Source organism: Centroberyx affinis, unplaced genomic scaffold (assembly GCF_046629955.1).
Source record: "Centroberyx affinis isolate AG114_WGS23_722 - 3 ecotype Tasmania unplaced genomic scaffold, CSIRO-AGI_Caff_v1 ptg000318l_1, whole genome shotgun sequence".
Taxonomy (NCBI): domain Eukaryota; kingdom Metazoa; phylum Chordata; class Actinopteri; order Beryciformes; family Berycidae; genus Centroberyx; species Centroberyx affinis.
In genome coordinates this window covers 9700-24714 of record NW_027278994.1, presented here as the reverse complement: position 1 = coordinate 24714, position 15015 = coordinate 9700, and the positions used below count along the sequence as shown (strand labels likewise).

Here is a 15015-nt window from a genome sequence, read left to right as displayed (position 1 = left end):
CTCAGCGTGCGCACCTGTCGGCTCCATCTGACCAACCAGAACAAGACGGCCGGTTTCTGACGCTCCTCCGGCGGGGAGAAATATTTAAAGGGACGCGGGACAGAGCGAAGCGGTGACGAGAGAGAGAGAGAGAGAGAGAGAGAGAGTTGGCGCGTGGGGGCGTGTGGTGATTTGTGCGTGTGCGTGTATGCGCGCGCTCTTGTGTGTGTGTGTGATTAATAAGTGGATAGATGGATAGTTAGGTAGCTAGTCAGCTACCTAGCTAGATAGATCGATCCCCATTAGGCTTTCAACACAGCTTTTACAAAACTTAATTGTTTACACTGTTTAACCGTTATTTCTCCTGTTTTGCTTGGTTTGGCTTTCTTTTCTATTTTTCAGACTTTCTTTTCCGTGATCCTAAACTGTTTTAACCACGTTTGTAAAGCACTTTGGGTTACTGTGTTGTATGGAATGTGCTTTATAAATAGAATTTGATTTGATTTGATTACACCGTCAGCACGAGCGTCATTTGGGTATGGCAATGTGTGGCACTCAAATTAAATGAGTCCAAATTTGATCTTGTAACCTAGTTTTTTATCATTATAATGGAAAGCGAAGATCAGGCAAAAAAAAAATCACATAAGGAGGAATTTAGGAGCAATAATGTTCCCTCTAGATAGTTTGGTTTCATTTTGAATCCCCACAGCACGGGAAGATGACCGCAGATAGAGAGAAGTTAATAAGTAACATGGCTTCACTTCCCCCTGGTGGTGAATAAGAAGTACTGCAGGAGTTTCCATTGGACTGATGCAGAGGAGGCAGCTTGACAGCTCATTAGCAAATTAAGAGGTAATCCACAGTGTATTTAGTTTATTTTTTTATTGCAAACTAGAAAAGCACTTACATATATAGAATGTATGAATATTTCTGCAAACAAACATTATACCAAGACTTTCCGGTGGGAAAAAATAGGCTACATCTGTATAAAACTAATTTAAATAGTAAATGTAAACAGAAGCAAAGGGAACAAAAGCACTTCAGATTTTTTTTTAATTAAAATGTTCTTTTTTTAAACTAAAAGATGATAGTTTAGAAAACAGTAGTAAGATCCACACACGACTCAGGCTCTCTCATGTTAAAACAGCATTAGATATACAATAGGCTAACAACAACTCTAGAAACTTAACTTGTTTGGCATTGCAACTTTAACCACTAAGACTTTTTCACAGATTTAATCAAATAAAAAAGCATTATTAGCATAAATCAGAATGAACTGAATTAACTAACTTGCAGTGTTGTACAGTAATGCTCACAGTGATGGACGTAGGCAGAATATATTTGAACATGAGTAAAAATTGTATTTAAGCTTGATTTACCCTCCTGGACACCGAAGCAGGCTCCAGACCGGACACATCACTAACAAGACAAAATAAACCAGATGGTCCTTGTGTTCTTTTAATTATTCAAACATACCAATTATTACTGTTTCCACCATGTCTGTCTATCTTGCTGATCTCCAGAGCAGCCTGGAACGGTTCATGTCTGCATAGAGATGCACCACAGTATCAGTTTTTCACTGCAGAAACTTGCTTCTATTAACTATTAAATATGAACTATTAACTGATACTGACCAATACAATCCATTAATTTTACAAAACAATACAAACTTAGAGCAGAAGTTTGCACACTGGACAAAGTGCTAGTGATTTGCGCCGTTAGAGAAATCTACCATTTGAAAAAGTTGTTTATTTAAATTTTTGCCATGTTTCATGAGCTTCTTCGTCTCTGATTTTAGGGGAATTCTCTCTTACCAATGCCCAGTTTTAGCCTAGCATTGGCCCAGTGTTGAATACCAGTATCAGTATTGGTGGTGCATCCTTATATAAGTATAATGCAAAGTGATCATGCACAGTGACAGAGTATAAAAGCTGATGCACATACAGTGCTCTTCCATTATTTTCCAGCACCACCAGTGCATATTGTGCAAGTATATATTGATTGCATGTCCCTAATGTAATAGTGACGTCTCTGACAGCACCAAAAGTGAGTTAGTACCATGTGTGTTTGGGCTCTGTGTAGTCATGTCCAGCCAAATTGTGCACAAAGCGTATAGGAAAAACAAGCCAAACTGCGACAGTGGGAAAAACCATAACAGAGACCTGGAATATACAGTGACAATCATAGTTTCAGCGAGTTGACATCTATGATCTGCTGCAGGATGTTGTCCAGGTCGGCGGTCTCCATGCTGATGCCGGTCAGGTCCAGCTGGGGCAGGAGGGCGGACAGGAGCGCCACCACGTTGCTACGGATACCACGCAGAGTCTCCTGGGACAGGCTGGGTGAGGGCACAGAGAGTATAGTCACATTGCGCATTCACAGTTCAGTTCAGCTGAAACTCCTGTCTCGGGCAACTTGACCTTCAATTCACACATCTCAGACAATGAAGGCAATCAAGAAATACACAGTGCAAGGGACAGAACAACAGTACCGATTCCGCTTTTCTATTTTTCTGTTTTCTTTTTTGTTTCCCTTTTCTCAGGTGGCTGTTCTGTTCGATGCAAAAATAAGGAGCCAGCAAGAAAAGGGCAAACAGCAGATAAGGGTAAATAATAGATTATTTGGACCATTAATAAGACTATTAGAGGATGCTGCTATACAAGGAATGGAAGGAATACAGGAGCAAATCAGAGAGGAGGAACCAGATATTGTTGAAAAAATGGAGAAAAAGTAAAGTGAAAATTCAGGGGAACGGCAGGGAGGATATGACTGAAATATTTTGGGAACAATGGAGAAGTGAGAACAAAAAACAAACAAACCGGTATGTCTGTCACTGCACCACATACGTATAAAGGGTGATACCGTTAAATACGGTTTTCTTGTTGTGTCTGCATGTGCATTATGTATTTTGTAGGAACAGAAATACACACTGGGTGTCTTCCAGTGAACTGGGATCGCTGTCACCGACTCTCATCCGGCTCTGGGTTTCATTCTTGTCCCTCCTGGCTCTGTCCTGCTCCGGCTGCTCCTTCTGCCCACACACGGCCCTCTGTCCCGGGCTGCCGGACGAAGTCGAGCTCTGATGCTGCGGAAGGACAGGAGAGGATTACATAGAACCTGCTGTTGGATCGTAATTTAGGTGATCTAGGAATTTAGGCTTCTTGTACTGTCGCAGTCACTGTAATATTCCAGAAAAGCACGCTGAATACTGTTTTCCGTCTTTTCCAATTCAGATACAGCAGTATGACATCACAGATTAGGGATCCAGACAAACTTTCCCATCTCACTTATAGCTACTGGTGACAGTTATAAATTACTACTACTACTACTCTTTGAGCATAGGAATAACATATTTTAACACTGAAATTCATGTGTCATTGCCCTTTAATTCACTGTGAAATTATACAACCATGCGACCTGACTGGTGGTATTATTTTAACAATACTTTCCACCCAACTATCATGCAAATCTTAAGCAAACCTTTGAAATGTGGTGGAAAATTTGTGTTTCCATCAGCTGGGTTGAAGTGAATAAACAGGCTTCCTCAACGTCAAATACACCAGATAAACGGAGAGGGTTTCAAAAATTGACTTGTAAGTTGCTATTGTTTCTTTGTGTCCGCTAATGTTGGCCATATTTCAAACTGTCTGAAGACAAGAACAAAGAAATGCACTTGGCAACATTACAATGCATCAACTAATGGCAGTACAACCCCGACAGGCATATTACAGCCTAAATTTCATTCTTTACTGTCAGTCTTTCAGAATATCCACAGCCACTTAAGCATGATTGAATTGTTGTCCAATGAGACTGAACTAAGTCAACGTCACTATCTGACAAATACATTGTCATCACTATTTATTGCAGACTTTCTTCGTCTGCAAAAAATGTTTCCACATCGAGTGAGCTTAAAAAAACATTATCCAAATTTGCCATTTCCATCCAGCTTTTACAACTTGATATATCATATTTTGTATAAAAACAGTTGGATACAAGCCCAGCTAATGAACACAGGCCCTGACCCACTGCAGACCCACACCTGACCTCACCCACCTCCGTCTGGCAGCCGACCTCCCGGGTCACTGCGGTCGCCGGCGGCGTCTCCGCCCCGCCCGCCGGCTTCTCGGGACTCATCTCGGTCGTCATCGTCCCCTGAGTCGTCCTCTCGACCTCCAGGCCCAGCAGCGTCCGAAGCCTCTGGGCCTCCTTCTCCAGCCCGGCCAGCCTCTGCGCCACCGCCTCCCTGTCGCCCCCCTCCGGAGGCGTGGCCCTGCTCCACGGCCCCTCGGTGCGGCTCAGCGGAGACACCACCACGGTCTGGGTCGGGGGGGGCGGGTGGGTCCTGCCGCCGTCCTGCTTGGGCTTACTGGCGTTCGCCGCGTCCTCCGAGTCGGGCTGCTGCTCCTCCCAAAGGCGCAACCTCTTTTTCAGGTTGCAGAGCGGCCATGTTGTTTTCCTCTTGTGGCTACGGAGGACAAAGGGCTAGTCAGTGTGTGTGTGTGAGCGTATATGTGTACCTTCGTATTTACCTATTACACGAATACGCCCTCACCTTAATTCTTCTGCTTTGTCCTCTTCACTGTCCACCGCCTCCATGCTTGTCTCCATCTTTTTGTCCCTCTCTGTGTCCTCAAGCCTCTGAGTGTGTGTGGCGTCAGTGTTTGTGTCATTTCCCACGTGCTTCTGTCCTTTTTCTGGCACAATTTCCGCCTGCTCTTGAATGTCTGTGTCTTTTCCAGTGTCTCTCTCTTGTGTGTGTGTGACTTCTGCCGCGAGCATCTCATCATCTCCCATGTGTGTGTCTGCGTGATCGTCCGACAGCCGATCTGTGTGTGTCTGGTCTCGTGTGTGTGGGTCCTCCTCCTCGTGTGTGTGCGACCGGTCTCGGGTCAGTGTGTGATCGGCGGTGGGTGAGGGCTGGAAGGTGGGCTGGCTGGGCTCAGAGGAGCTACGTGAGAGGAGTTGGTGTTTTGTCTCTATGTCCTGGAACTCACCCACCTGGAACACACACAAGCAAACACAGTTGGGCAATATGTATAAAAGTGTTGGAGCCGAACAGTATCTAGTAAAGGAAATAGTTTTACCTCCAGTGATTTTTCTCGTTTTCTGCCTTTGGACTGCTCTCTGCACAAAGTAAACAGACGCAGAGTTGAGGAGGGAAACCATATGTTTCCCTCCTCAACTCTTTAACTTCAGGCAACTCGATCATTTTTCTGTTACTGGCACCGGCAAACAGCATTGCATCATTTCTATGATGATTCCATGAGGATGTGAGCTTTGATTCACCCAGCTCTGAGATTTTTACTAGGAAAAATTTCGGATTTAGGTGCCTTAACTTGAGTCCTTCCACATTTTTGGGACCCTCCTCTGCTGGAGTGACAGGTGAAATATAAAAGACAGGATGCCACATAGTTGCCTGGCACAGTTTTTTAGTACTGTAGCAACTGAAAGAGACCTTAGATGCTAAAATGCAATTTTTAAACAAGAGAAATGATCCAATTCTCTTCCTGTAGGTCTAGCAGTGTCAGGTAGAATATGGTAAAAAGTTAAAACTAAAATTTTCCATTACTGTCAGACAGAGACATACTGACACACAGACACAGACAGACAGAAACACACACACACACACACACACACACACACACACACACACCGGAAGTAAGAGCATGAAACAGACAGGTAGAAACCACAAAAGAACACATGAACCCACACACACACACACACACACACACAAGGTGGAGACACCTGAAAATAACTGTGAAACTTCCGTCCATATATGAGCCAATGCACGTGCCCACACACACACACATGCACACACACACACACACACACACACACACACACATACACCTCCATGGTACACACACTTTGAAAGTGGTGGCATTGAAATTGCAAGCAAAAACCGACAAACATGCACATGTAGAGAAGAAGTACACACTCACACAAACACTCACACAGACAGTTTGAGAGGTTGATAGGAATGGGAAATTACTGTTTCTTGTGGGTTTTTTGGTAGCTGGGTGTTAACATCTCCATGCTCTCCTCTGCTTCCTCTGGTGAAGAGCAGCTCCTGGTGAGACAAACCACAGACACAAACAAACCTGGCTTAGCAAATACTGTCCTGCTGCTAACTAGTTCAGTTCAAGGCCTTCCTGTTAAAGTAAACACACACAGAAACTCACACACTGGCAAAGCAGTTTCCAAAATACACTGTGGTATTCAGTCTCAGACACATTTACAATGACACAGAGTTGAAATAAGATTTTTGTTTTTCTTTTACCAGCTTGAAACACAAGCTGAAGCTGCTGTGATAAGATGATGGTGATAAGATGCAGGGGAGCGCACTAGAGGGGAGTGTCAATACAAATCGGGTGGCATAGTGTAATTTTGGTGTAAAAAATTCCACTTCCACTTCTGTCTACTCAGACCACGTTTTTCTGTGTTCTGCATCCTATGCTATTTTTGTGGCTTTAGTTGGCAAAGGCGCACATGTACATAGAACTCTTCAAAATGAACCCCTTTCATATATGTTTGCCTGTTTCACTTTGATATAAATTCTTCAACCAGTGACTAACTGAGTGCAACCCCTTTTAATCACTTAAGAAAAACCAACTACAGGCAACCGACAGAATAGTAGAAACACATTTTTTTTACTACTAAGTACAACAAAGTTAGTCGTTTCGGCACATGTGGTTATTGTGTGAATCATTGTCTTCAACATAAAATATCCAGGGCCTGTCTTTTATTGGCTTATTTAAGGTGCCACACATGCACCTTGTGACAGGAATTGCACTGGTTTTAAAGGGAGTGAGAGAAGCTGATTTGATCGGCCAAATGACCAAAAATCTGTTGGTCATCCCCAAGTGCATTATGAACATGCACCAGCTCCTGTGCTTGCGCCTTGATTCATTAAAATAGGCAGCCTTTAGAAGGGAAAGTAATGCAAGCAAGCAATGGTTGTAGAAATAAGTCAACAGGTTTAAAATCACGCTTGAGTATAAACAAATGCACCCATGTGTAATATAGGTATCCATCCATATATACAGTATACACTCAGTACAAACATGCAAGCAAGTGTGAATTCATGCAAAAGCACAGACACAGATACGCACATGCATACACACGCACACACGCACACACACACACACACACCTGAAGCGTGGGTTGGGGTTCTGGCCGCAGTTCCAGTTTTCCGGAGTGACACTGTAATGACCCGGCAGGACGCTCCTCCACTTAAGGCACTCTTCACACTGTAACCACATCGGACTCCTACACATACACACATATACACACATCAGTCATCAGTCAAGCAGAAACAGGCACACACCTTAAAGAGGAAGTCTGTCCACTCAGAGGTAAAATTCACCTTATTCTAATGAGACGAAGCACTGTACTGACAGTCACTGTATGACTTTTCAGTGACTGATGTGTTTTGCTTGGTCTTTTTTGTCTGTTATGTTACTCTTTTTCCTTTTACCCTTGTGAAGCGCTTTGTAACAAAGTGTTTTGAGTTTAAGGCTAAGTAAGAGACTGACCAGTGTTATTTCCTGGGATATATGGTTCTGGTTTAGAACTAGAATAAAAGAAAGCTCATTTGGTTGCAAAAACTCACAGAACATTTTAAAGTTCACAGGGTCAGCTTCTTTATTATGGTCAAAAGAGCAGCTGCAGTGTCCATTTTAGCGTCTCGGTTCTCTGGTTTCTAGCTTTGGGAAAGAACTGTTTGATTTCACTTTCAGTTGAATTCACAAGTTCCCACTTGAAAGCTGTAGGTTATCAGACCACCTGCACCTTCCTGGATTGCTACTGTCAGTTCTCCATAAGATATACAGTAGATTATCTCGACTGGAATAGTTACGTTCACACTGCCAGTAGTTCTGTATCTGCTGACCAATTTCAAACATAGACTTGGAACCAACCTCCTCTCTCCACACAACACACTTAGTTATTTTTCACATCTGCACTACTGTAATTCAAAGTGTTATTCTGACTTAATGTGACTCACAGCAGAAAAACAACAACAACAACGGACACTCACTCGTCGCTCTCCTGGCACTCGTCTTTTTCACCTCTCCTGTCCACAGCCTGAAACTCTCTCTCTCTGGCCTTCTTCTCCATCACTTCTCTCCAGTAGTCGTTGAGCTTCAGGCCCAAGGCGCCCAGGGTCAGTCTGGGGAGAGGAAAATGGAGGTGTCAATGTCAATGTCTTTTCCACTGGTTTCACATTATCATTATTACTACATTACGTACCACCAGAAATTGGTCAGTCAGAAACCTGGCTCCGACACTTTGTGTATCTTGGTCTGAGTGATTCCGATGGAAACGTCAAAGTGGTGTCAAATTAGTAGTAATTATTTTTGAAAAATAGCGTAGTAGTAGCCAAACAGTTGTGGTTCAGTTGGTGTGAACCATGGAGAAAATTAGAAAGCTTTCTTACTTTGTCCTGCACACTACTTTGGAAAAAACCTTAACTTGTCTCCTTTGCATTATCAGTTTCTCTTTGTCCATATGGATCATCCAGAGACAAAGAGGCAAGACGCAAACATTGTTCCACAGAAGTGTTTCACAGTGGTAAGAAATCAAGGAGGCACTAAAATGTGGGACCGAGGTCAGTGATATTGGCCAGTGGCAAAAATTCAGCTGTGATCGACTTTCCTGCAGTGACGAACCGCTCATCTGCCGCCACTTCGGCCATTACTCAGATCTGTAGAAAATTAATAGACTTCCATGAACAACTGCTTGAGGCACTGATGCTGTGTTTGCACATGACTGTGTGTGATGCTACCAGTCGGCCTTGTCACTGTTTGCGGTCTGTCAAGTAGCCACCTAAGTGGCTGCGTGACTACATGGGTGTTTATGAGGCCAAAGCCTGTGGCGTTTGTGTACTGTGTGTATACTCTACCTGTATTCTTTGGTATACTCAAAGTCTTGCTTGTTGTGAGCAGGTTTGAGAAAGTTACACTCGATGACGCCGATGACCCCCACTCCTGCCCTTTGACCTGAAGACTGTGGGGAATGATGGAGGGAGGGAGAGAGGTGGAGGCAGAGGAAGAGACATATTCCCTCTTTATTCTAGTACACACTCACACAAACGCACAGTAATGCTGCGTGCCTGTCGACTTTGAAAACACATAATCTCCTTCCCCTACCTTGATCTGGCAGCCCACTTTCTCGTAGGACTTGATGAGCCGGTTCTTGTGGTACATCATGATGCCGTAGTGGTCTTTGTTCTTTGGGTTCAGCCCAAAGGTCACCTTCACCCTCTCTTTCTAGCAGCCACCAGTCAAGGTTAACAGGGGTAAAATAGCAATTGTTGCCAGCAATGGACATTAGTTGGATTAGGATAGGATAAGGTCAGATAATGTAGATCTTTACATGATCAGGATATCACATGAGGATAGGTGGGCAAAACAAATAAATGTAACTTGGGAATGCTAGAGCTGCACAGATGAAAAATTCCAAAAGGAGGCTGAAGTTTTTTATCAGAAGAATGAAAAATGGAGTTGTACAGAAATCTAGTTGCACATCAGGGAAAATGTTTCATTTTATTAAAACTGAACAAATTCCTCACCTCCCCAGTTACATTTCACAAGAGCTGACAAGTCATTTAAGTGGAAAAGGTAGTGTTTGACTGAATCACAGTCACACACACAATATTCAGCAAAAACAAAAAGCAATATGATTTCTTTGTCATAATTGTGTAACAACACTTACAAGCAGACACATGCACACACACGCACGCGCACACACATGCTTGCGCACACACACACACACACACACACAGATAGTGTCAGGATACGCTGAAGTGGGGTTTATACACATCATGCTCAATGTGCGTCAGCCTCTTCGCCACCAGCTTGGCAAGAACCTTCTTCCCTCTCAGTATGATCTGAGTCCTGGGCTTCAGGTACAAGATACTGAGGTATGCCTGGGGGGGGGGGGGACAGAGAGAAAGTTAAAGTCAAAGTTAAAGTCCAATTTGTTATTGCAGTCTGGCACTCTCTGTTGAAACACTGTCACTACAATACCAGCTTCATTCACATTTTGATTTATTGGATTTAAGATATTTTTCCACTCGCACATTGAGTTACAAAAATATCTCTCCAAGACCTGTAGCACTGATAAGACAAGGTGACTGATGATTCTGCTTATTGATACCTAAGAGCTTGATTCACATGGCTGCATTGGAGTGACTTCAGTACAAAACCACCATCTCCAGTTGTGACAAGTGACTTTTTGCTTGCATTTCAGAAAGTGGCACACACACACACACACACACACACACACACACACACACACACACACACACACACACACACACGCTTTCATAGCCTGTTTACCTTTGGCACAAAATATGTAACTTTATAATGAATGGTAGGATAGCTGATGAGAAATTAAAGGTAGCATACATTTAATTCAATTCTTTGTAGCATTTTAATATCAATAAATCATTATCACATTAATTTTAAGACAGCAGCATAATTACCATAAACAAACAAGCATTTCACAGGGAAATCTGCTGTAATGCTTTATGGCACAAAGGGAGATTACTTTACAGCACAAACCAGGAATACGACGCTGTTCTTCAAGCACAAATGGAGCTAAAGCTTTCAGAGATTCTCACAATGGCAGATGATGGAAGGAGTGAAAAGCCAATGGAAAAATCACTTCCAACATTTTTATCCTCTTCAGTAAAGAGAAAGCCAACACATGCAACGCAGGGAGGGACAGGGAGGACAAGCAGCAACATGCTCTCTGTGACAGGAACAGAGTTTATGAGAAATGTGGTCTTAATTTTGAGAAACACTTGCAAAAGCTACCAATCATCTCATACATGGTCTCATTTGTTTACAGTAATTATACCCAGGTGTCACAATTCATTTGACGATGATATATTGATATTTAAAAACGCCACACACAGCACCTTTTATCCTCCTGCGACTCACCCTGAGAGAGTAGTCCATATCTGGGATGTTGTAGTCGGCTCTCTGGGATCCGCTGGTCTTCAGACCCTTCTTCAGCTCCTCAATCTGGATCTCTGGCAGACGGAAGTCACTGACATCCGTCTCAAAGTCCAGCTCCGGCTTGCCGTCCTTGGCCCTTCAGGATCACATAGGAGGGATCAGTTGTCAAAACAGGTAATTCAATATCTGTATCACTCTTGGGCTAGTTTTGAGCAACCTGGCAGATGTTCAAGTTGAGGAACTGGTTTCACAGGCTCTAGTGTCCACTATTTAAATGGGGCAGCAAAGTTTTATATTTCTTTGCTGGGTGAGTGTTTGACAGTGTGCCACTTTGCATACATTTGTCTGTTGTATGTACAGTAAGGGCATGTTTAAACAAACATCATATGCATATGCTGTGGATGCATGTGCATTCCTGCCACTTTCCCTGCCTGTGTGTCCATTTGTGTCTGTGTTTGCTCTTACTCCTGAATCCCATCTGCAGTACACCTTGACTCATGGCCTGGAAATTTGAGCCCTGACCCCATAAAGTCCCTTCCAAATCCAAACCAAGCACAAGCTGGATAGTTTTTATGTGATCTCAATCTAAATTCTAAAATTCCTAACAAAATTTCTGATGATATTACATGATTTTTCAAACCCAGTCTGACACAAACTCAAGCAATGAGGTGAGAAATTCAGCCCGACTCCCGAGGTTCTGACCTGCGGATGTTCCAGATCAGTATCTTGGTGCCTTTTTTCGACGGGATGGAGTCGAAGTGTGCGTGGAGCTGCTCCAGGGAGGTGATGAGGGAGTGGCTGAGGATGGCAGCCAGACTGGCCTCTGAGTCCTCAGTCACCACCAGAGACTGTCACACTGGGTCAAGGGGAAACCATCAGGGAGCTTACAGAGTGATGAACCTGTTCTCTACCATGTACTGTAGGTGCGAGGATGCTTGAACATACATATAAAAACATGCTTTGTGTAGCATTGCAACATCAATAGATCCATACCACATTAATTATGAGACATTAGTATAATTACGGTAAACAAATGAGACCATCACTGAGAAGATTGGCACCCTCTATCAGCCTCTATGCTTTACAGCACAAAGGATATTGTTTTATGGCACAAAACAGGAAGAGGGCGCTTTTCTTCCAGCGCAAATGGAGCTAAAGCTTTCCATTTCTGCAAAATGGCAGATGGTGGAAGGAGTGAAAGGCAGATGGAAAAATCACTTCCAACATGTTTATCCTCTTTAGTAAAGAAAGAGAAAACCTTTGACCAAAGACAAGGCCAAACAGCAACATCCTCTTTGCAACAGGAAGCAACAGATCTTAATTTTGAGAATCACTATCAATAGCACTGGTCTGAAATACAGGCTACCAACTCAAACATGGTCTCGTTTGTTTATGGCAATTATAACAAGGAATCCCAATTATGTTGAAAATGATATATTGATGTTGATAAGTGCTTTAAGTATTACATAATTAAGTAATACATGTGCACCAATGTGTTATGACAGATACAAACATGCAAACACACACACACATTCTCCCCTCCCTCCCTCTGTGATAGGATATTGGTCTGCTGGTTGAAGGGGACGATGGGGACGATGACAGCCTGGGCCTTGATGTTCTGCAGGTAGGTCTGGGACAGCATGCCCACGCTCTGGCAGCCTCCGTTCTTGGTGAAGATGAGGGCGTCGCGGCCCAGGCGCATGGAGCCCGACTTGAAGCCGTTGCCGTATATGCCGATGGCCTGCTGGCTGGCCTTGCCCGAGCCCTTTTCTGTGAAGCCAAAACTAGACGCAGAGGTGAAGGGGGGGAGGGTGACACATCGGCGGGAGGAAGTGTACACGTGTGTTTGCGTGTGTGTATGTATGCGTGTCAAGCTCATTTGTGAGTGTGAGTGTGTGTGTGTGTGACGTTTGAGAACAAAAATGTGGTCTAAAAGTGTTGGTGACTCATTTTCTGTGGTTTGTGTGGAAAAGAGAAATACTGTGTTTGTGCATTTCTGATGGTGAGTTTGTGTGTGTGTGTGTGTGTGTGTGTGTGTGTGTGTGTGTGCCCCTCACCTGAGCATCTTGTGCAGTTTGTTGGGGGTCATGCCACTGCCATTGTCAGTGAAGGTTAGACAGAGTTGACCCTCTTCCTCTATTACATCTATCAAGATCTGTTTAGCAGTTACACCGGGATCTGATGCATTGTCTGGTAAACGAGGGAGAGAGAGAGAGAGAGAGAGAGAGAGAGAGAGATGTTAAAGAAGATAACTCCCTGACAGTTTCTCTCTGTTGTGCTATTTCAGTGTTCCGGCCTCATGTGGCCAAGTGGACCACATGAGGCAGGAAGGTGATGGTCTGGTGTTTGACAAGCTTAAGTCCACCTTTTGAAAAATGTGACAACTGCTCTTAACTGCTTTTTAACAGGTACGAGGTAATGTGAGTCTCGCGTTGACAAAATGATAATCCTTTTGAATCCCTCTCCATTATGAAAATGAACTGCATTAATTTAAATTTTAGAAAGATACTATGCAAATATCACAGCAAAAGCCCCCATGTTGTAGGAATACTATAGTGATGTCATACTGTAGGAGATTTAAAAAAAACTATAAACTACAATAAACTCACTATTGAGTACCACAGACACACTAGAAGCCCCTGTAGGAATATTATAGGAAGATTAAACCATAAGAAATAAAACATACCATAAAGTATGATAAGGTAAACTCACTATTGAGTACCACAGACACGCTAGAAGCCCCTGTATGAATATTATAGGAAGATTAAATCATAGGAAATAAAACATACCATGAAGTATGATAAGGTAAACTCACTATTGAGTATCACAGACACACACTAAATCCCTATATGAATATTATAGAAAACATTTAAGTGATTTTTCATGGGGTCTGCGTTTCAGAGATGCTGAATAATGCAGCTCATGTAATCTTTACACATTTCATTTGGGAAATTGAAACAGCTCTGTGGATCTGTCCTGGAGTGAAGGTGGACTGGAGAGGAGGCATATTTAGGGTGCAGGAAGCACAAACTCATCTGCATAACTGCCTATACACAGTACACTCCCTCCATATTTTGCTCCTCCTGCCAGCCTCCACACAGCCAACAGCCAGACAGCACGTCTCAGCCAATAACACTGCACAGAGTGGAGGAATGGCAATGTTGACAGCACGGAGTGTGGACGCTTCGGGTCACATGGATGTACAGTGTCAAGTGATTCATGACCCTACTGTGTTGTAGAAATTATTTTAACACTTTGTCCCTTTTGCTACATCTTGAACAGACTTTTACAAAAAGCACTATTGTAATCCTAATACATTTTACTATAAAAAATATGACAGCAATTCTATAAGTGTCTATACGAATGTTATAGGAATGTTATATTGATACCACACCTAGGAAATGACACATACTATAAAGTACAATAAGGTCAATATAGATATTACTGATTACCGCAGACACAGTGTAAGTAACTATAGGAATAATATAAGGATATTGTCGTTAAGGGGTGAAATAGAGGAAGTTCATTCAGTCCATTTTAGCACCGAGACAAATGTCAGTTTTTATACACAGACGCTCAGAAGACTGTGTGAAACCGTATGAAGAGAGGCGCATGTCGACAAAGACATTACAAAGGCGACAAGTGCAGCTAGCGCACCGACGGCTGCAAGGTAAAAAGGTGCGAACGACTGACGCAAAGTTGAAATGTAGCCTAATGCTCAGACTTGTTGACACACTTTACCTATTAATTCTGCCACCGCGCTGAAAGGCCAGATGTGACTCGTTGAATTGCTGTTCAGGAAGGAAGGGCTCATCTGCAGAAGAAATTAAATAAGCCAGCAGTGAGTTGTTTCACTTTGCGACAGTGTCATTCTAATTTCCTGCGGTAACTTTTTCAACAGCGACTTTTCAGCAGTTACTTATCAAAACATATCCTACTGAGATACATATTTCAAAAATACATACCGAACTGAGGCGAATCCCATGCTCGCTTAACCTCGCCATGTTTTGCAAAGATACTGCGCTCTCTCTCTCTCTCTCTCTCTCTCTCTCACACACACACTCTCACTCTC

General features: G+C 43.1%; 1 protein-coding gene across 1 annotated transcript; it reads right to left on the bottom strand.

Moving 5' to 3' along the window:
* Positions 1 to 903: 903 nt before the first annotated feature.
* LOC139640961 (MORC family CW-type zinc finger protein 3) lies at positions 904 to 15015 on the bottom strand. The gene is made up of 17 exons (XM_071515163.1): positions 14909 to 15015; positions 14685 to 14757; positions 13001 to 13133; positions 12507 to 12727; positions 11646 to 11793; positions 10926 to 11079; positions 9779 to 9907; positions 9129 to 9248; positions 8882 to 8985; positions 8018 to 8149; positions 7132 to 7248; positions 5972 to 6049; positions 5064 to 5103; positions 4532 to 4977; positions 4033 to 4444; positions 2910 to 3064; positions 904 to 2317 (listed from the first exon to the last, which is right to left on the bottom strand). Exons 1-17 carry the CDS (start codon positions 14945 to 14947, stop codon positions 2161 to 2163), a joined length of 2658 nt encoding a protein of 885 aa, XP_071371264.1. The 5' UTR covers positions 14948 to 15015; the 3' UTR covers positions 904 to 2160.